We start from the raw sequence: 22,289 nt of genomic DNA on the forward strand, positions 1-22,289 counted from the left end.
AGAGGAAGTCGGGGCTTGTATATAGTTCTTGGAGTGTAAGCATGGGTACCTTCTTATCTTTATTCTTTTTCTCTTAAATGGTTTTCTTTAGGTTCTTAAATTTATCAACAGTATTTCCCAAATTTCTGTCTGTGTCTTTTATTTCCTCTCCTTTCCCTTCTTTATTTAGTTTATTTTATTGTTGGTTATAGTAACTATAGTAAGCTTTGCAGTAGCATTAACTAGACTAAGGTATAAAAGGCACTTACTGAAAGTACTCTTTTCTACATGTGCTTCTGTAATTATACCATCTTTCTCTTAATTTTTATCCATTCTTTCATATTTCTTGATCTGTTTTTTCTAGTTCTTCTGTTTCTTTTCTTTCTGTTTCCACTGCCTCAGGCATGCCATTTCCCTGTCAGCGTACCTCAGATATTTTTTATTCCTATATTGTATGTAAGGCTAACAAGGTCTCATAGCTGTCTGTGACCATAAGTATCATGCTGGGTCAGGTATTTTTTTTGTAATAGTAAATTGTAGTAATTTGGATTTGAGAGCAGTTGAAGCTTTCATTTAAAAAAAATATTACTCAGTTGCCAAAATAAAAGATGGTTAATGAAACATCTTTCATTAAGGAAATAGAAAAAGATAAATAAGGATATAAAATAATCTATAATCCCATTACCACTTAACTGTTAACACTTAATATTCTAATTCTTGTCTTTTTTCATATGTATATATTTAAATACATTCTATGTTAACGTTTAATTTTCTAACCAATAACTTTTAGTGTCTACATGTTATTATATCACAAACATATACCATAATTTATTTATCCAAGTCCATGATATCAGTTGTTCTTAACTTTTTTTTTCTGCAGTATTCTTCCTTGTGTGTTGTTTATTATTTTCTTAGGTCAAATTTCTATAAGTACAATTACTTGATTAAACGGAGTAAGATCTTTTCGTTGGCTGTAGATACTGATAAATTGATCTCCAAAGGACTCTGCAGTGAAAGCTCCCACCAGTATGTGCAAAGTGCTTGTTTTACTGCTCATGTTCTACTCCTATGACTTATTACAAAACAGACAAGACAACAACAAAAACGCACCTGCATGGTTTTCAATTTCAAAGATAGAAATTTCCTTTTCTTCTAAGTTTTCCTGCTCTCTGACTTTTCACATTAATACTCACTGACTCTTATCTTTATTATAAGAAATTGTTTATTTCTTATAATAAACTGTTTATTATAAGAAACTGTTTCTCCATGGCTTGTGCTTAGCAGCTCAGAGTGGTTCATAATAATAATATAAGTGAAATAGCTGCTTGTAATTGGGCATAGTAGAATATGCTGGGTGCTTTACAAATATTAACTCTTTTGATCCCCAAACTAATTCTGGAGGTAGGAAATATTACTTTCACTTTACAAGATATTTTAAGACACCATTTATTTATTTAGTTTTTATTTTTAAAAATTTATTTGTTATTTTACTTTATTTTTTGGCTGCGTTGGGTCTTCGTTGCTGCACGTGGGCTTTCTCTAGTTGTGGCGATCGGGGGGCTACTCTTCATTGTGGTGCATGGACTTCTCATTGCAGTGGCTTCTCTTGTTGCAGAGCACAGGCTTTAGGCGCGTGGGCTTCAGTAGTTGCAGCACGTGGGCTCAGTAGTTGTGTCTCGCGGGCTCTAGAGCGCAGGCTCAGTAGCTGTGGCGCACGGGCTTAGTTGCTCCACGGCATGTGGGCTCTTCCTGGACCAGGGCTCGAACCCATGTCCCCTGCATTGGCAGGCGATTCTCAACCACTGCGCCACCAGAGAAGCCCTAAGACACCATTTATTATTCGCCTTTGTGTTTATGGAGCCTGCTCTAGCACCTGGCACATTCAAATGAATATAATAATTGTTAAATGAACATTAGATGAATATTCTATTTGTTAGCTCATTTCACATTTTGGAATCCTCTCCAGATAGGTTATGGTAGCAGAAATACTACCACATATCAAACATCTACTTATATTACTACTAGTATGTTTACCTTCATTATTTTATTATTTATTGAAGGAAACTTGCAAGTCCAAACCAGCACAGAGTGGTTTTATTATGTGAGAGGGAATGGAATGCACCCTAAGTGTAATCAGCATCCCGAAAATTGAATTTTTGTTCTGACAAAGAATTCTTTTGGGTATCCTCTGAGCCTAATGCTTGGTTACACAACACCCAATATTATAAAAGCTGAAAAATGTTCACAGTGTCAAACAGCCAGCTCAAATGAATGATTTGCTTTATATCCAGATGTCATATAGACATTAAACTCTTTATGATTTTGCAGTCCATTTACTTGAGATAGTGTCCAGATTGCCTGGGATATAGAAGGCTTACAAAAATGCAACAGCATTCTCAGAGCAAATTTTCTGATTTTTGCACTTTGCTGCTTGTTTCCAAATGAAAAGAAAACAGAATGAAGTAAATCAAAGCCAAACCAAAAATAACTTTTTTTTTTTTTTATTGGCGGTACGCGGGCCTCTCACTGTTGTGGCCTCTCCCATTGCGGAGCACAGGCTCCGGACGTGCAGGCTCAGCGGCCATGGCTCACGGGCCTAGCTGCTCCACAGCATGTGGGATCTTCCCAGACCGGGGCACGAACCTGTGTCCCCTGCATCGGCAGGCGGACTCAACCACTGTGCCACCAGGGAAGCCCCCAAAATAACTTTTTTTTTGCCTTGCAATCAACTAATTAGCACCTACAAAGCATTGAAATGAGAGATGCTAGTCAGTGGTATACATGTTGTTATTGCCTTGTCTATTTTATGACCTTTCCTTTGTTTTCATATTTATTTCTTAGTTTGCTTGGAATTATGTGAATTAAGGATCTCTTTAATGTAGCATACAATTTTCATTACAGGACTTAATAACTTGAAAGGAACAGTCTTGGACAGTGTTGCAAATACTTTGTCTTGGAAGCTGGCAACTCTTCAGTCTATTCAGTGGTCACAGGATAGTCTCATTAGTCATTTAAGCAAGCAAAAAAAAAAAAAAGGAAGCAAAACAAAGCCCTGAACCCTAAACATTTGTTGGAACTGTGATATTGCAATGGTAAATTCAGAGATGAAAATTAATTTAGTTTAGTTTTTAAGAGACCACATGGAATTAGCTTAATGGTGATATGATTGTTGATATGTATTTAACAAGTTGACTTTGATTGTTAAACTACTGTGTGGTTCCCTAATTTCTCTTTGTAAGATACCATCAGAAGTGGGTACACAGTAATTAAATGTCCTCAGAAATTCTTTCCTTCAACTCCATTCAGTTTTATTGGAAGAAAAGGAGGGTTGCTTAGTGGTCATATTCTTCTACATCCTGTGCCTCTGTCATCCCTCCCTTTATACAGGACTGTGTGATGCAGGTGATGGAGCCTCTTTGTACATTTCACTTTTTTTTTTTTAAGTTATCTATGGCAGAAATATCTCAATGTCTGAAATTGGCCTTTGAATCAGTTTTTAAGAGCAAGAATTTGGTGGAATGTATTTCTGGTAATTTTGTTTCAGAATCCTGTGATTTAAAACTAGAAAGGATTTATCAAAATCAGCAAATGTTGAATGTTTGGGAAGTGTCAGGTATGGCTCTTTGGATTTTCATTCAACCTTGAATTTAAATATAGGAGGTTGTGTTAAGAATTTAAAACTCCACGTTGGATTGAGATGAAGAAGTTAATTAAAAGCATCACTTTAATTTTTCTCTGACCCTCTTATCTGTTAGTAATATGCATAAAGATATTCTGAACTTTATTTTATATGTAAGAAACTTAGACAAATCCACCAGACTCTGGGCTTTGTGAAATGTGAATGTTATATCTGATAAATGGGGTTAGGTCAAAAGAACAATTTAAAAAATTCTGACAACATTTTGATCCACATCTTTGAAACTTATCATAAGTCAAGTGTGGCTCTTTGCTCATCTTCTCTGCTCTTTTCTTCCCTGCCTTTGCCTCTGTTCCCACTTCAGCAGTATATGTAAATCTCTCTCCTAAGGTGGTAGCAGGCTTGCCTATCTTTGGATGAGTGGTCATGGTTTTTTTTCTCTGATGTGTTCCTTATCACTGAAAATCTCCAGGTGCTTTTTCCTCTTTAATAATAAAGTGTTGTCTTTTTTTAAAAGTATAGGTTGACCCTTATATAGCTTTAAAATAATATAACTGATGGATCAATGATATGTTTATTACAACCCTTAAAATAGGATTTAATTTTCTGGAATTCTTTATGAAGTGATACATTCAGTTATGATCATTTAGAATGACTACTTTGATCACATAGTGATTTGAATTCTTAAAATGTTTTTGATTACTCAAAACATCTAGCTTCCTGTCTTTTTTTTAACCACCACACTTCTAGAGGTCTACAAACAGTTTCCAAAACCAGATCCGTTATTGTCACATATTCCAGCCGTGGTGTTTGTATGGTACTTTGTTGGATGATTGTAAATGAGCATGCAATAAATGCCTTCCTCTTACTTTTTCCTGACATTATTTTTCTAGTTAAAAGGTGGGTGTAAATTTTAGCGAAGCAGTGTATAAACTAACTCATTTACCTTTTTTGGAAGTGAAATATTTTAGAAGGCTAATGATGAATCCATTCACTTCTGTTATTGCTTCATGGAGCTGTAGTTGATTTGGAAAGTAAGACAGTATCAACTCCCACATTTCCTTTTTTCCTGATGACAGAGGGCAGCAGACTTCTAAATGATAGGGATCCCTGTCCTTTGATTCCTCCCTGTTGCCTCTTGACAGCTTACAGCTGGTATCACAATTCACCTGAGATCTGTAGAGTCACCTTGTAAAATTTCTTATAGCTATCATTCTCTTTTACTCTGGTGAAATACATGTCAGTATGGAGGTAGAACTTGCTCAATCAGTACACAGATAATAATGACTAGATCTGAGTTTTTCACATATATGTCAATATCACTGGTAATTTTCCATTAAATTTTTAAAAATTTATTTTGACTGAAAAGATATCAGTGTACACTTGATTTTACAGAAAAAAATGATGTGATTTCCCAGATGTCTTCTTATCATTTAAATTTTTGAAATAATTTTCAGAAGCTAGATCAAATTGATTTGGTTAAAATGTTTTAGGTGATCAAATATGCCTCTTTAAATGATTCTGAATACCATATACACAGGATTCATACCATTTTCAAAAGTTATGTGGATTAAGCTCTCACAGCTACAATTTTACTCTCCAGGCAATGAATCGCTCCCTGGCTAATGTGATTCTTGGAGGCTACGGTACCACTTCAACAGCTGGTGGAAAACCCATGGAAATTTCTGGCACACATACAGAAATCAACCTTGACAGTGCAATTGACATGATCCGAGAAGCTAATAGCATTATTATTACTCCAGGTAAAAAAACCAAAACTCCAAAGCAAACAAACAACCTGTAATAGCTGTTGTAATTGATTACATTAAAATAATTTCTTGTAATAGGGAAAAAAATCAAAGTGGAACGTCTTCACTTTTGAAAACTTAATGGAAATTTAGAAGCAGCCCTGTGATTACTAAGTGAAAAGTACTGAGAATTCTTGGCTTAGGTTAATACTTTGGGAATCACAGAGATTCTATAAATTGAGGTAGTGGATTCTACCTGTGTCTTCTTGTGGTTCTGTACAAATGTTTAAATCATCTTTGAATCTTGGTTATTTTTTTTCTCATTGGTAAATTTTGGGCCTATGTCAGCATTAAATTAGTATATGAAAGTGTCTAACTTGTTAGACTCGCTCAGTAAAAGTTGGTTAATGTTAATATCTTTCTTTTCAAAAGTAAATATTTAAAAAATCATTGAGAATCATGTGGTTTCCAACAAGATGAGGTAACAAGGCCCAGTAGAAAGGACTTCATCTAGGAGTCATAACACCTTACTTCTGTTTTTAATTTTGCCTCTGACAATTGACATATGTGGACCAAGTCAGTTAATCTCTCCAGGCCTCAATTTCCCAATTTTCTGAGGTTTAGCCCAGTACTTCTTTACTCATCGCAGAATGCCGTTGTATTTATTACAGGCAATACATTGATTCCAGATTAGGATTTTTAACTCTATCATGCTATCATAGAAGTTTTCTATAAAGAAAATCAATTGATTTGACGTGGGTAGTTTGCTGGTTGGTTATATACTAAGATGTAAATAAATAACAAACCTTAGCAGGATTGAATATTCAGGTGCAAGCCTTCTCAAGTGGGGGCAATATCATTTTCTAGGGGCGTTTCAGACACGTAGGTTTGGGGTTTTGGTTTGTCTCCAAGACGGGGCTGCTACTGTCAGCTGGTGTGTGTGAGCAGGTAAATTAAATATTCTGTAAAGCCTGGGACATTCCTGCAGCATGGCTTGTTCCAGCCAGAGCGCTTTGGCGTTACCTGTTGAGAAACGCTGTGCTGGAGTGTGAAGGGGGAGAGTGAGAGACAGCGCTCTTTTCCCTTTAGGCATTTTCCATCTAGTGGAGAAGTCAGATAGATAGATAATGCACGGTGGGTTATGATAAGGGCTGAATTGGATGATGTAGACACTTTTTCTACCATGGGAAACCTAAGAAGGACTGTTGGGAAGTGAGGATTTGTATGGGGCCCTAGAGGATGGATGGCACTGGCGGGGAGGCAGAGGGAGTACCTTGAGCAGAGACTTGGTCTTTGGAAGAATGAGGGTAGGAAAGTGGGGACAGATGTGAGATTCATTGCACAGGGAGGAGGACAAAACACAGGGGTTCAAGGGGAAGGGAGATGACTGACATTTTCGGTCATACCTGTAGGACCATCAGACATACGGAGCACTTTATTCATTTATTTATTCTTTGGCAGAGGCGGAAAGTTTTTTTGTTTTGTTTTGTTTTGCCTTTTTCGGTACGCGGACTTCTCACCGTTGTGGCCCCTCCCATTGCGGAGCACAGGCTCCGGACGCGCAGGCTCAGCGGCCATGGCTCACGGGCCCAGCCGCTCCGCGGCATGTGGGATCTTCCCGGACCGGAGCACGAACCCGTGTCCCCTGCATCGGCAGGTGGACTCCCAACCGCTGCGCCACCAGGGAAGCCCATGGGGGAAGCCCATGGGGGAAGCCCATGGGGGAAGCCCATGGGGGAAGGTTTAAAGTTCTTATTTGGAGACGTTAAGTTTGTGGCGGAGCTGGGACAGCGGACAGGCTGAACTCGAGCTCAGTGATGGACTGAGCCTGGAGACAGGTTGGGAGCCGTCAGGTGGTTGTTGAAGTCGTGGGTTGGGCTGAGATTTTCCAAAGAGACAATGAGGTGCAAAGTTAAAGCCCTGGGGAGCTTCATCGTTTAAGGGCAGGGGCACCGAAGGAGAAGATCCGTTCAAGGAAATCGAGGAAGAGTAGTGACAAAGTCAGGAGGGGTACCAGGGGACTGTCATGTTATCAAAGCCAAGTAGGGAGACAGTTTGAAAATGTTTATGTGAGAGTGAGTGAGAGCCTGTGCACGTGTGTGTGTGTGTGTGTGTGTGTGTGTGTGAGTGAGTGAGTGTGTATGTGAGATGTGCGATACGTGATGTAGGGAGGGGGTGCCTAGCAGTGTCAGACACTGTAGGAGACTGAGAAGGGACTATGAGAATTTGAATTTGAAATTTAGGCCAATATTTTTTTTTTTTTTTTTTCTTTTTTGCGGTATGCGGGCCTCTCACTGTTGTGGCCTCTCCCGTTGCGGAGCACAGGCTCCGGACGCGCAGGCCCAGCGGCCATGGCTCACGGGCCCAGCCGCTCCGCGGCATATGGGATCCTCCCAGAACTGGGCACGAACCCGTATCCCCTGCATCGGCAGGCGGACTCTCAACCACTGCGCCACCAGGGAGGCCCTAGGCCAATATTTTTAAAAGTCCATATTGTAAGTTTTTTGTTTTCACTTCTAGTCCTGTTAACTGATTGCCCTTTTTGGCATAAAAATATGTTTCAATCAAGAGAGAAATTGTAGTTCATAAAATCTGAAATAAAACCACATTCTTCTGTGTTCTTAATGTTCCTTGTAGGCTACGGTCTCTGTGCAGCCAAAGCTCAGTACCCCATTGCTGATTTGGTAAAGATGCTCTCCGAACAGGGCAAAAAAGTCAGGTAAGTGCTTGCAGTTCGTGTGTGAAAGGAAAGGAAAATAGATGACTTCCTTTAGGTGACTGTTTCTTCAAGTGGGGTTTTACCTGTGAATACTAGGTAGAGAAACTGTTATAAGTTGTAAAAGACTCTGTTCTAGCCTTAGTCTTACCTGTTAGTTGCCGCTATCTCTGATAGCCTCGAACCTAAATATAGCCTCATTTTAGAAAAGGAAATTTTATTGTACTAAATTCTAGGATAGTTATCAGTAGGGAAAAATAGAAACCTGGTTCCTCTGTGGTTTGATCTGGGGAAGGAGGTCAAGCAAGGCATCTGAATCATGTCAAGTTGTGTCTTTTTGGTGTCTGTAGTTTACACTGAAGAAAAACATCTCAAACGAGTGGTCTCTGAAGGGTGAGACCCGGTGGTGAAACTGTGGCTGGTTAATAGTTGACTGATAAAGCTCTCACACTCAGGCTGGAAAAGACTGCAGAAAAATTTCTTTTCCTATATATCAAATAGGTAATCAATAAAGCCGTACACTTTTTGAATTGTGAATTAGAATGGCAGCTGTTCCTGCTACTTGCCACTTGGGCACTGGACTCTGCTCTTGGGCGGATATTAAGCAGAATGGCAAAGTCAAGGACTCTGCATTTCTAGATTATTCCCCATGACCTTGGATAAAGGGTTTTGTGGGGTGTAAAAATGGGGCGGGGGGTGGTGAACCCTTGCAGTACTTTGCGTCTGTTCTGCGCACCTTTGGATCCATGTTCTGGGACTCCGCTGTTAGGAAGCAGCGGAGAAGGGACCGTCTGGAGTTGTCCCTGGAGCATATAGCTGCTTCGTGTTGCATGGGGAGACGGGTTCCCTAGCAGTTTCACTGACATGGTACCGTAAGTCAGAGCGACAAGTTAACTCTTGTTAAATACAATTAGTTTGTTCACCAGGATGTTAATGTATGTTGACAAAACAGTTAATATCTGTCAATAAAAATTCCTTTGAGCTGTCAATCTTACACTTTTGTCTGGTGGCAGATGATAAGAAAATAAGCCACAGTGTGCCTAGAACTAGTCAGACTATCTGTGCCAGACTGGATGCAGAGTCCTAATCTTCAGCTTGAATGTCCCAACTCTTAATAGTGGTAAAAGAGACTTAGATGATGAAATCAGAGGATTATCTAAAATATTTTAGTGTCAGCTACATTTTATTTCTTCCTTTTTTCTCACCCTTTTTTTTCCTTCTTCAGTCCTTTTCTTGCTCTTGACCTTCTGTGATCTGTAGTGAGTCTGTGCTTTTCAAATACACAGAATCAAAATACTGTTTCATGATAGGACCATCGTTTCTGTGATGTAGACGATTTCCACGTTTGGTAAAATCTTAGATGAATTGAAGATAGGAAAGGAGAAAAGCCATCCTCTTCGTTTTCTAATTTTCACATAAGAGGTCTCATTTTAGTAACTTATTCCTGTTTTCATAGAGGGTGTTAAACAGTGCTTCCCTTTTAGTCGTAGTCTTGCCACTTAAAGCATTTGCAGACCTGCAAGTGGAAAGGGTGTGTTACAGAATCTTTCATGATTTTCCTAAAAAGAAATTGTTTCTCTTTATTCAATCCACATGTGAAAAATTCTAATGTATTAGTAATGCCTTCTGTCACCACATAACTGTTTAGGAGATGAGTGGCAATCATAATAAAACAGAGAGAGATGGCTTTCATGTCTTAGTTATCCTTAGGGAAGGGAATGATTAATTTGACATACCTCTCTTATTACCCACTGGTCAGTCTAGGTTGGGGTGCAGGTTGAGCAGCTTGATGGAAGGCAGGATGTGAAAGGAAAGGAATTAAGAGGGAAGGAAAAAAATCATCTGAAAAGAAAAGGGATAAGACAAATGAAATTTTAGTTTCTGACCTGATTAAAATTTGAATTTTATCCATGAGGACATAATATAAACTGCTATTTTAGGAGGAGGATTTCTGTCACACTGCATTGGAAAAGTAATTATTTGACTTAAGATTTATAGCAGATATTTAATTAAACATATATGAAGAGTTTCTCAGTTATAATTTGTTTTTTAGTGAAGTAATTTCGTGGCCAGAGCATCAGGCTTCATGAGAGCTTTTGTTTCATATAGTCGTCATCAATTTTGCAAATAAGTTATGAATAATAAATTTGTTAATAATTTATTATGTAGGATCAGAATAAAATTATTGGTCAGCCTAATCTCTACTTGTGAGTTAGGAAGAGTAAGCCATTTATACTGATCTCTCTATTTCATGTTAAAGATGAAATATATATTAATATGTCCAAGGGTTTTTTTTTACTATAATATGTTGAATTTTCAACATGGGCTTTGTAATAAGTTATGTAAATCTCACATTTGAATTAAATGGAAGAGAACTATTTTTGCTAACATGATGAGAGTATACTATCATATTTTTCCTTCCTAGCGTCCGTGTGGGGATTTTTTTTTTTTTTTTTTTTAATTTATTTATTTTTTTTTTTTTCTTTTTGCGGTATGTGGGCCTCTCACTGTTGTGGCCTCTCCCGTTGCGGAGCACAGGCTCCGGATGCGCAGGCCCAGCGGCCATGGCTCACGGGCCCAGCCGCTCCGCGGCATATGGGATCCTCCCAGACCGGGGCACGAACCCGTATCCCCTGCATCGGCAGGCGGACTCTCAACCACTTGCGCCACCAGGGAGGCCCGATTTTTTTTTTTTAAAGGGAATATAGCAACTTTGTTGATTTTGCTTTATTTGTGTCATCTTTCCGTAGGAGAGATGCAGATTTTCTTTATGAAGTTAGGACTGTGTATATACATGGATGCTAGCTTTTTCTTAAGAGGCAAATGTCTGTTTGAACAAGAGATGGCTGCAGCGGTTACCTCGTATTTTAATGAAATAAATCTGTATTTACAGTTTGTGGTAATTTAGTCCTTTCATCACTCTGTGGAGCTCCCACGGTGTTCATTGAGCACAGCTGCTGGGCCTCTGCTGTTAGTAGATCTTTGTGCCTCCAGACCCCAGCATGCCTAGCATCCAGATGTGGTGACATATTAGCACACATTCCCCATGGAAATGTGCCAGTGTGGACATACGATTGTCATCAATTAGTTATGCCCAAGTGGTGCCAAGAAAAATTGCATCTGTCATACAGTCTGTCTGGCTTCATGGCCCATGGTTGATTTAGAGACACTCCTGTTTTCCTTTACTCTGGCCATAGTCATAACATGCTCACAGAGAGTTGAGATTATCTAATGAAGCACATGACATTTCATGACAAGAGCTCATTTCAGAATGTCATGGAAGTTCACTGACTTAGATGTTCTTTAGTGGCCAGGATATTGTTGCTTCCCAGGCACCCAGAACACCTAATTTATGCTTGATCTCTGAAAGCATTTTATTACAAAAATCTTATGATACAAGCGCACATTTTTTTCTCTTTATTTCCCAATCTTTGGATTGATGTGATAGGCTTTTCATTATAAAGCTGAGATAATCTTTCCAAGGAATAAGTCTTAGAGAGAGGTATATTTTTTTTTCTTTTTGCAATTAATCACTGCTTGATTTTCCTTGTATAAAGGCATTATTGCTTTTAAATTTATGAAACCACCTTTCAACTTCTTTGACTAACTGATGTTATATATTGCTTTCATGTTAATGTTCAACTCTATGTTTCTATTAATAATTTATTGATAGAAACGTATTACTAGGTACTGAGAATACAAGCATGTGTAAGCCCAGTTCCCACTCTCAAAAGTTTATAGATATAAAGAGAACAAATTGATCAACAAATGAATCAGTGAATGAATTCCATTTAATGTGATAGTATGCTAAGAAGAGTAGAGTAGAAGGAAGGTAGGAAGGCAAAAGAGAAGAGTAGATAAGTGTCTGGGGGATATTTTAAACTTTTTATACTACTCATAACATGACACTTTTTTTTGCAGGTTTTAAAAAATAAATATTTATTTTTTCATCCTCTGTCTAAACACATCTAGCTGCCAATGGTATTTGCAGTTTAATAGTGTTTTACAGCCTTGTGTGACCTGGCTATAAGTTTAAATACATGTTATTTTTGCTAGGAAACCCATTCTTTGGAGGTAGTTGAAGATGAAATATTTTGTTGATCTAACTGGTTTTCCTGTTATTCATGGATTAAATGTAATCTAAATAAGAGTTCAGCCATCTTGGGTTTTGTTATGTTTTGGGGTACAGGAAGAGCTAGGACATGCAAATTTATTAAGTAATAAAGGTACATGCATCTGAGAGTAGAAGTTAGGCCAGATAAAAGATCCAGTATAGTAGTTAAATAAAGAAATAGATATTATTTATGAGTTTCTTACCAGCTTTGCAATACTTTCTTATCAGCCATGACTATTCATGTTAATGACAATTCACTGTATGAATAATTATATACTACTTTGTGCCAGGCACTGTTTTAGGTCCTGAGAATACATCAGTGAATACAAAGGTCAAAATTCCTAACCCTGTGGAGTTTTACATTTGCTGGGAACTTAGATAATAGGTGTTAAGATATTCTGAATTGAAGACGCTTATAACCTCATTGTGTTCCCAATCCAGATGCTAGTTGAAATGAGGAAGAACAGCAAGAGCATAGGTCATTATATCCGAGTTTCAGAGTTACAGCTGGCACTATTTGGTGATGAATTAGCCAGTGCTTCTGGTTTTCTGAAAGAATATGGTGTGTTTCTTTGCACTGAGCCTGCCTTCTTGTAAAACATGGTGACAGGTGGGTGGGTGTGATGGGAGTTATTTGTGTAATTAGTCAAATGAGTGAAACTTTTGGTAGAAGAGAGGAAAGCTAAAGAGTACAGGTGTATTCACTTACATCTCTATATTTAGTCTATGGTATAAAATTGCCAGTAATCCCTCAGATCAAAATATGTATTTTAACATCTTTATTGGAGTATAATTGCTTTACAATGGTGTGTTAGTTTCTGCTATATAACAAAGTGAATCAGCTATACATATACATACATCCCCATATCCCCTCCCTCTTGCATCTCCCTCCCACCCTCCCTATCGCACCCCTCTAGGTGGCCACAAAGCACCGAGTTGATCTCCCTGTGCTATGCGGCTGCTTCCCACTAGCTATCTATTTTACATTTGGTAGTGTATATATGTCCATGCCACTCTCTCACTTCGTCCCAGCTTACTCTTCCTCCTCCCTGTGTCCTCAAGTCCATTCTCTATGTCTGCGTCTTTATTCCTGTCTTGCCCCTAGGTTCTTCAGAACCATTTTTTTTTCTTTTTGATCTAATTTTATTGATTTGAGTCCTCTCTCTCTTTTTCTTGATGAGTCTGGCTAAAGGTTTATCAATTTCGTTTATATTCTCAGAGAACCAGCTTTTAGTTCTATTGATCTTTGCTTTCTTCCAATTTCTTTGCTTTCTTTTCAATTGATCTTTGTTTTCTTTCTTTCTATTTCATTTATTTCTTCTCTGATCTTTATGATTTCTTTCCTTCTACTAACCTTGGGTTTTGTTTGTTTTTCTCTCTCTAGTTCCTTTATGTGTAAAGTTAGATTGTTTATTTGAGATTTTTCTTGTTTCTTGAGGTAGGATTGTATTGCTGTGTACGTCTCTCTTAGAACTCCTTTTGCTGCATCCCACAGGTTTTGGATCATCGTGTTTTGGTTGTTATTTGTCTCTAGGTACTTTTTGATTTCCTCTTTGGTTTCTTCAGTGATCTCTTGGTTCTTTAGTAATGTATTGTGTAGCCTCCATGTGTTTGTGTTTTTCACGTTTTTTCCCCCTGTAATTGATTTCTAATCTCATAGTGTTGTGGTTGGAAAAGATGCTTGATATGATTTCAATTTTCTTAAATTTACCAAGGCTTGATTTGTGACCCAAGGTGTAATCTATACTGGAGAGTGTTCCACGTGCACTCAAGAGGAAAGTGTAATCTGCTGTTTTTGGATGGGATGTCCTATAAATATCAACTAAATCTATCTGGTCTACTTTGTCATTTAAAGCTTGTGTTTTCTTATTAATTTTATGTCTGGATGATCGGTCCATTGGTGTAAGTGAGGTGTTAAAATCCCACACTATTACTGTGTTACTGTCGATTTCCTCTTTTACAGCTGTTAGCATTTGCCTTATGTATTGAGGTCCTCTTATGTTGGGTGCATATATATTTATAATTGTTGTATCTTCTTCTTGGATTGATCCCTTGATCATTATGTCATATACTTCCTTGTCTCTTGTAACATTATTTTAAAGTCTATTTTATCTGATATGAGTATTGCTACTCCAGCTTTCTTTTGATTTCCATTTGCATGGAATATCTTTTTCCATCTCCTCACTTTCAGTCTGTATGTGTCTCTAGGGTCTGAAGTGGGTCTCTTGTAGACAGCATATAGATGGGTCTTGTTTTTGTTTCCATTTAGCGAGCCTGTGTCTTTTGGTTGGAGCATTTAATCCATTCCATTTAAGGTAATTATTGATATGTATGTTCCTATGACCATTTTCTTAATTGTTTTGTGTTTGTTTTCTTCTCTTGTGTTTCCCACTTAGAGAAGTTCCTTTAGCATTTGTTGTAGAGCTGGTTTAGTGGTGCTGAATCCTCTTAGCTTTTGCTTGTCTGTAAACCTTTCATTTTCTCCACTGACTCTGAATGAGATCTTTGCCAGGTAGAGTAATCTTGGTTTTAGTTTCTTCTCTTTCATCACTTTATATATATCATGCCACTCCCCTCTGGCTTGTAGAGTTTCTGCTGAGAAATCAGCTGTTAACCTTATGGGAGTTCCCTTGTATGTTATTCGTCGTTTTTCCCTTGTTGCTTTTAATAATTTATCTTTGTCTTTAATTTTTGTCAATTTCATTTCTATGTGTCTTGGTGTCTTTCTCCTTGGATTTATCCTGCCTGGGACTCTGCACTTCCTGGACTTGGGTGGCTAGTTCCTTTCCCATGTTAGGGAAGTTTTCGACTATAATCTCTTCAAACATTTTCTTGCGTCCTTTCTTCCTCTCTTCTCCTTCTGGGACCCCCATAATGTGAATGTTGGTGCATTTAATGTTGTCCCAGAGGTCTCTTAGGCTGTCTTCATTTCTTTTCATTCTTTTTTCTTTATTCTGTTCCATGGCAGTGAATTCCACCGTTCTGTCTTCCAGGTCATTTATCTGTGCTTCTGCCTCAGTTATTCTGCTATTGATTCTTTCTAGTGTATTTTTCATTTCAGTTATTGTATTGTTCATCTCTGTTTGCTTGTTCTTTAATTCTTCTAAGTCTTTGTTAAACATTTCTTGCATCTTCTCGATCTTTGCCTCCATTCTTTTTCCAAGGGCCTGGATCATCTTCACTATCATTATTCTGAATTCTTTTTCTGGAAGGTTACCTATCTCCACTTCATTTAGTTGTTTTTCTGCGGTTTTATCTTATTCCTTCATTTGGTACATAGTCCTCTGCCTTTTCATCTTGTCTGTCTTCCTGTGAATGTGGTTTTCGTTTCACAGGCTGCAGGATGGTAGTTCTTGCTTCTGCTGTCTGCCCTCTGGTGGATGAGGCTATCTTAGAGGCTTGTGCAAGCCTCTTGATGGGAGGGACTGGTGGTGGGTAGAGCTGGGTGTTGCTCTGGTGGGCAGAGCTCAGTAAAACTTTAATCCGATTGACTGCTGATGGGTGGGGCTGGGTTCCCTCCCTATTGGTTGTTTGGCCTGAGGCAACCCAGCGCTGGTGCCTACCATCTCTCTGGTGGGGCTAATGGCAGACTCTGGGAGGGCCCATGCTGAGTACTTCCCAGAACTCTGTTGTCAGTGTCCTTGTCCCGCAGTGAGCCACAGCCACCCTCTGCCTCTGCAGGAGACCCTCCAACACTAGCAGGTAGGTCTGGTTCAGTCTCCCCTGGGGTCACTGCTCCTTGCCCTGGGTCCTGATGTGCACACTACTTTGTGTGTGCCCTCCAAGAGTGGAGTCTCTTTTTCCCCCAGTCCTGTCGAAGTCCTGCAGTCAAAGACTGCTAGCCTTCAAAGGCTGATTCTCTGGAAATTCCTCCTCCTGTTGCTGGACTCCCAGGTTGAGAAGCCTGATGTGGGGCTCAGAACCTTCAGTGGTGGACTTCTGTGTTATAAGTGTTCTCCAGTTTGTGAGTCACCCACCCAGCAGTTATGGGGTATGATTTTATTGTAATTGTGCCCTTCCTACTATCTCATTGCAGCTTCTCCTTTGTCTTTGGATGTGGGGTGTCTTTTTTGGTGAGTTCCAGTGTCTTCCTGTTGATGAGTGTTCAGCAGTTAGTTGTGATTCTTGTGCTCTCACAAGAGGGAGTGAGTGCACGTTCTTCTACTCCGCCTTCTTGAACCAATCTAAGAAACAGTACTTTTTTGCCTTAATAGTATCTATAGAAGGGTTAAATGTGGCCTTTTGAAATTTGACACTGTTCAACACTTGAATATTAACTACGACCAAGTTGCCAGTGTGTGCACTGTGGCAATTATTGGCCTCAGTCTATATTGACTGTATAATTTCTCTAGTTTTTTGTGTAGTTGCAAGTACAAAGAATTTCTGGCTTTCATTGGACCATATTGATACTTACTGGGATTTCAAGGTAAATATTAGAAAATTAATTCAGAAATGTTGATAACAAACCACATTTGTTTTAGTGTAAAAATTTGTGTTTTTTTAATGTAAATGATCATTAAAAATGTGCATTTATTTGAACAATACAGATGAGCATCTATATCACAAAATGTATTTCAATAGACTATTATAGTTTCAGGTTACATTTATTAAGGGCTTATGTATGTCAGGCATTGGTCTAAAGTATAAAAAGCTCTTTACATGAACTGTCTCCCTTAAATCTCACAATAATCCTCTGAAGAGGCTTTCTTATGAATCCCATTGTACACATGAGGAAAGTGAGGCACACAGGCAAATTGTCCAAATGTTTTGAATGCAGGCAGTGGCACTTGAGAACTTTTAACTGCTACTCTTTACTACTTCCCTGAAATCTTTCTCTAAAAAGAGATAATAGAAAGTGTGAGTCAGTGTACTTTATTGGGCACACTATGTTCCTTAAAACCCTTTCCGGGCTTCCCTGGTGGCACAGTCGTTGAGAGTCCGCCTGCCGATGCAGGGGACACGGGTTCGTGCCCCGGTCCGGGAGGATCCCACATGCCGTGGAGCGGCTGGGCCCCTGAGACATGGCCACTGAGCCTGCGTGTCTGGAGCCTGTGCTCCGCAACGGGAGAGGCCGCAACAGTGAGAGGGCCACGTACCGCAAAAATAAAATAAAATAAAATAAAATAATAATAAAAAAAACCCCCAAAAAACCTTTCCTTCCCTCCCTTTATTTGAGTCACTCTAAAAGAGTGCCAGGTACTGTGGGAACTGATAAATAAGACACAGTTCCTATTCTCAAGTTTCTCCCAGTTTGGAGAGCACAGTCTTCAGCCAGTTACTATGCTGCCGTGCATCATAAGGAGGAGGAGCATAAAGAAAGAGTTCTGGGAGCATGGAAGATTTTTCCGTGATCGCGTTTTAGTAGTTATTCCCCTTCTGTAGAATTACGTTATGGACAAGGACAGCTGATCCTGTTTTGTTAAGCATGTGTACAATAAAGATAATTTTCATGGTTCATAGGGAAGAACCAAAAGGCTGGTATGCTTTGCATTTTGGAATTCTGGATATTCTTCATGTGATGATGGAATGTGATGAGCTTTGGCCCTTAGTTCCTGGAAATTGCTGGTCATGGGCAACCAATGTCTGATATAATTAACTTTAATCCATACTTTGAAGATTAGCCAGTTGCATGGGCCAGAATTGTTGTAAATTCACATTGACTCATCAGCCTGCACATATATATTTCTACAAATTTAGTGTGTTCTGTCATTTCTCTCAAAACATTGGCATTCTCTTGTAATAGCCTGGCATGTGTTTCTTTCCAACTTTAGATTCTTAAAGTTTACTATAACAAATTATTATGCAAACAGATATAAAGTGATCTGTCCTTTGGGATATTCAGCATAACATGTTAGTTAGCTTTATGATTGTTTACCCTTCACAACCAGCTCAACAGAAACATTGTCTTTATGCCATCTGCAGCTAATCAAATATTACAATAATAACAAATACATTTGGAGGTCTTTAATTTCTAATTTGGACCAAGACACCTCAGTTAAAGCATAAAGATGATTGCCAGATGGATCAATTTAAAGATAAGCAAAGGCAGTATTAAAAACAAATAAATAAATTAAAAGTTTTTAAAAATTACTGGAATCAAGGAGGGATACAGAATTGAAATACAAAAGTAAATCACAAAGTGTGTATTGGTTTACTCAGCTAAATTAGAATCTCTAGTTCATGGAATTTTAGGACTGGAAAGGGAGTTTGTGGTAGGCTGAATAATGGCCCCTAAGATACCCACCTCCGAAGCCCCCAAACCTGTGAATATATTACCTTATATGGCAAAAGAAACTTTGTAGATTCAGTGAAGATTCTGAGCTGGAGAGAGGATTCTGAATTATTTGGGTGGGCCCACATAATCACTAGGGTTCTTACAAGAGTGAGGAAGGAGGGTCAGAATCAGAGAAGGATGTGTGACAATGGAAGCAGAAGTCAGAGTGATGTAGCCTCAAGCCATGGAATGGGGGCCTCCAGAAGCTGGAAAAGGCAAGGGACGGAGCCCTTGAGCCTAGAGCCTCTAAGAGAAATGCAGCCCTGCCAACACCTTGATTTTTAGCACAGAGAAACTGATTTTGGATGTCAGACCTCTATAATCCATTTGTGTTGTTTTAAGCTACTAAAATTGTGGTGATTTGCTATATCAGCAATAGGAAGCTAGTACAGACCTTAAATGTCATGTAGCACAGTGACTCTTAGTCTTTCTTAAGCCTCACCCATCAGGTTTTGGGGAGAGGAAGGGACCTGGGGGAAACAGGAAGCACTTGTTGATGCTCAGAAGGATTGGGAGATTAAGAGAAAAAAATTTTTTTAAATTTTATTTATTTATTTATTTTTTGCGGTATGCGGGCCTCTCACTGTTGTGGCCTCTCCTGTTGCGGAGCACAGGCTCCGAACGCACAGGCTCAGCGGCCATGGCTTACGGGCCCAGCCGCTCCGCGGCATGTGGGATCTTCCCGGACCGGGGCACGAACCCGTGTCCCCTGCAACGGCAGGTGGACTCCCAACCACTGCGCCACCAGGGAAGCCCTAGGGGAAATTTTTGGTGTCCAAGATTTACTATGAAGATCTCAAAAGAGCACATTCATTGCAGTTAGTATAGGACTGAGGTAGAACAATGTCTTGCAGTTGTTCTGGGAATCCTCAGTTCCACCAAAGCTGCTGCTCTCTCTTACTAGTAGTTTTTATCCCTCCTCCTCCTCCCATGAATGAAGAGCTGTCTCAGCTATCCTAACTGCCGTGACTATGTCCACTGCCAGCCAACCATCCTTTACATGTATTTGTGAAATCCCCTTGAATCCATTTTGTACTGAATTGGTGGTTTGTATGTCAGCTCAGATTAATGAACCTCTGTCTCTGCCTGATCCACAGAAAAGAAGCCTGAAACTTTCCCTAACTAGGAAATTTGTTCTAATTGTTGACAGAAAGTATTTTTTTAAGTTAATTGCAACTCTTTCTTTTGCATTTGAAGACTATTTTCTTTTCTTCTGTTTAATGAAAATGAGGAATATTTGGTCAACTTCTGTTTTATTTGGTCTGCTTGAAAATCAGTTTTGCCTTTTTTTTGTAGCCAGTTTATCTTTTTTCACTTAGAGCATGTTATTTTCTAAGTTGTTAGGTATTTTGTGTTTCTCTTGAACCTTATCCAAGTGCCCTCTGATCCTTTTAAGCTGCAACTCCCTGAACTAAATCTAGTTATTTAGTTTTATCATTGGATCTAGTCAGTGGTAGAAGATAGAGTACCTTTTCCTGATGTGCGAAAACAACCCTGCATTAATTTTGAATGTTGACTTGAAATTGACAGTTGAAATACAGATTGGCATTAACTTTGAAGACAAATCAGCTGATTAATGCAATTTGATATGTTAACTATATTACTAAGAACCTCCATAAAATGAAATGACCTTTTCAAACTAAAATTTTTGACTTTAAGATGTGTTCTTTTGGAAATTATTTTGTTTCATCATTATTAAAAAATAATGACACATGAGGGTCCCTGAATTTAATTATAGAATCTCTGCCTTTGATGGGGCACATTCTTTGTGCCTTTAGTTCTTCCACTTGATATTTAATTGTTTTGTGTTTGTTTTTGTAGGTCCTTTTCTTCTCTTGTGTTTCCCACTTAGAGAAGTTCCTTTAGCATTTGTTGTAGAGCTGGTTTGGTGGTGTTGAATTCTCTTAGCTTTTGCTTGTCTGTAAAGCTTTTGATTTCTCCCTCGAATCTGAATGAGATCCTTGCTGGGTAGAGTAATCTTGGTTGTAGCTTCTTCCCTTTCATCACTTTAAATACGTCCTGCCACTCCCTTCTGGCTTGTAGAGTTTCTGCTGAGAAATCAGCTGTTAACCTTATGGGAGTTCCCTTGTATGTTATTTGTCATTTTTCCCTTGCTGCTTTCAATAATTTTTCTTTGTCTTTAATTTTTGCCAATTTGATGACCATGTGTCTCGGCATGTTTCTCCTTGGGTTTATCCTGTATGGGACTCTCTGCACTTCCTGGACTTGGGTGGCTAGTTCCTTTCCCGTGTTAGGAAAGTTTTCGATTATAATCTCTTCAAATATTTTCTCAGGTCCTTTCTGTCTCTCTTCTCCTTCTGGGACCCCCATAATGCAAATGTTGTTGTGTTTAATGTTGTCCCAGAGGTTTCTTAGGCTGTCTTCATTTCTTTTCTTTCTTTTTTCTTTATTCTGTTCCACAGCAGTGAATTCCACCATTCTGCCTTCCAGGTCACTTATCCGTTCTTCTGCCTCAGTTATTCTGCCATTGACTCCTTCTAGTGTAGTTTGCATTTCAGCTATTGTATTGTTCATCTCTGTTTGCTTGTTCTTTAATTCTTCTAGGTCTTTGTTAAACATTTCTTGCATCTTCTTGATCTTTGCCTCCATTCTTTTTCCAAGGGCCTGGATCATCTTCACTATCATTATTCTGAATTCTTTTTCTGGAAGGTTGCCTCTCTCTGCTTCATTTAGTTGTTTTTCTGGGGTTTTATCTTATTCCTTCATCTGGTACATAGCCCTCTGCCTTTTCATCTTGTCTATCTTTCTGTGAATGTGGTTTTTGTTCCGCAGGCTGCAGGATTGTAGTTCTTCTTGCTTCTGCTCTCTGCCCTCTGGTGTATGAGGCTCTCTAAGAGGCTTGTGCCAGTTTCCTGATGGGAGGGACTCGTGGTGGGTAGAGCTGGCTGTTGCTCCCACTTGATATTTAAAGAACATAAAGTTAAAATATTCTGTACACAAAATATTTTGTGTATACCAAACAGTGCCTTAAAACACATAATAAATTAATTTCAATTTAAGTTCTTCTTGGCTGAGATTTGGTTTGTTAATCTTGGTAATTTATTTTATTAGGTATTATAAGGAACTATTAGCTGGGGAGAAAAAGAAATACAGGCTCTTCCCACTTAACCAAATGCCCATTGAGCAAAGTATCCAGATGTTCTGACAACTACTTATTATTGATCAATTTCAATAAAGTAGCTGTCAGAGAAAGCACTGAAAGTCTTTACTGATTTTTTTTTCTTTCTCTGTTGAGCTCTCTTAAAGACCTTGCAAAATCCTGCTCCTCATTCAAGCTTTACTCCTTAGATTGAGCATGTGCTGCTGATGATTTTTATCTGAACCAGACTTTATTATGATGGTGGCAAAATGGTGGTTTTATAACCCCACTACATTTATCAGTTGATGGCCTACCACTATAGGGGAGAGTGTTCCCACCCTTCCTTCCTTTCTTCCTTTCCTTATTGACTTATGAATCTGTTATCGGTCTTGACTCATGAATTCCCACTTTCCACAGTGGGTTATAATCCATGACTATCCTTATTTATTTTGATGTCCAAATTACTTTCTTTATACACCTTAGTGTCATACATGCCTTTAAAGACACATGTCCGTGTCATTCTTTCATGCACATTTATTTTGCTTTGTGCTCTGCCTTCTTTCTCACTTTTTGTAAGGATTACACAAATTCAGTCTTTCCTCTTTTTTAAAATTCAATTGTTTATTACATATAAGTGACCTTTACCTTCTCTGAGTCTGTTATTGTCTTTTTCTTACTGCTTCTGTTATTTCCTGTGAACCTAAGGGATTGTTCATCCCTC

At 38.8% G+C, this 22,289-nt stretch overlaps 1 protein-coding gene across 5 annotated transcripts in view; it reads left to right on the forward strand.

The window, feature by feature from the left end:
- The window catches only part of NNT (nicotinamide nucleotide transhydrogenase), a 97,227-nt gene that overhangs the window by 64,218 nt on the left and 10,720 nt on the right, over positions 1–22,289 (forward strand). For all 5 annotated transcript variants that reach the window (XM_060092866.1, XM_060092864.1, XM_060092867.1 and 2 more), the window contains 2 exons: positions 5,220–5,379; positions 8,002–8,083. In XM_060092866.1, the coding sequence (XP_059948849.1) occupies positions 5,220–5,379; positions 8,002–8,083 (242 nt within the window). The remainder of the gene's footprint in view (positions 1–5,219; positions 5,380–8,001; positions 8,084–22,289) is intronic.

Source organism: Mesoplodon densirostris, chromosome 3 (assembly GCF_025265405.1).
Source record: "Mesoplodon densirostris isolate mMesDen1 chromosome 3, mMesDen1 primary haplotype, whole genome shotgun sequence".
Lineage (NCBI taxonomy): Eukaryota > Metazoa > Chordata > Mammalia > Artiodactyla > Ziphiidae > Mesoplodon > Mesoplodon densirostris.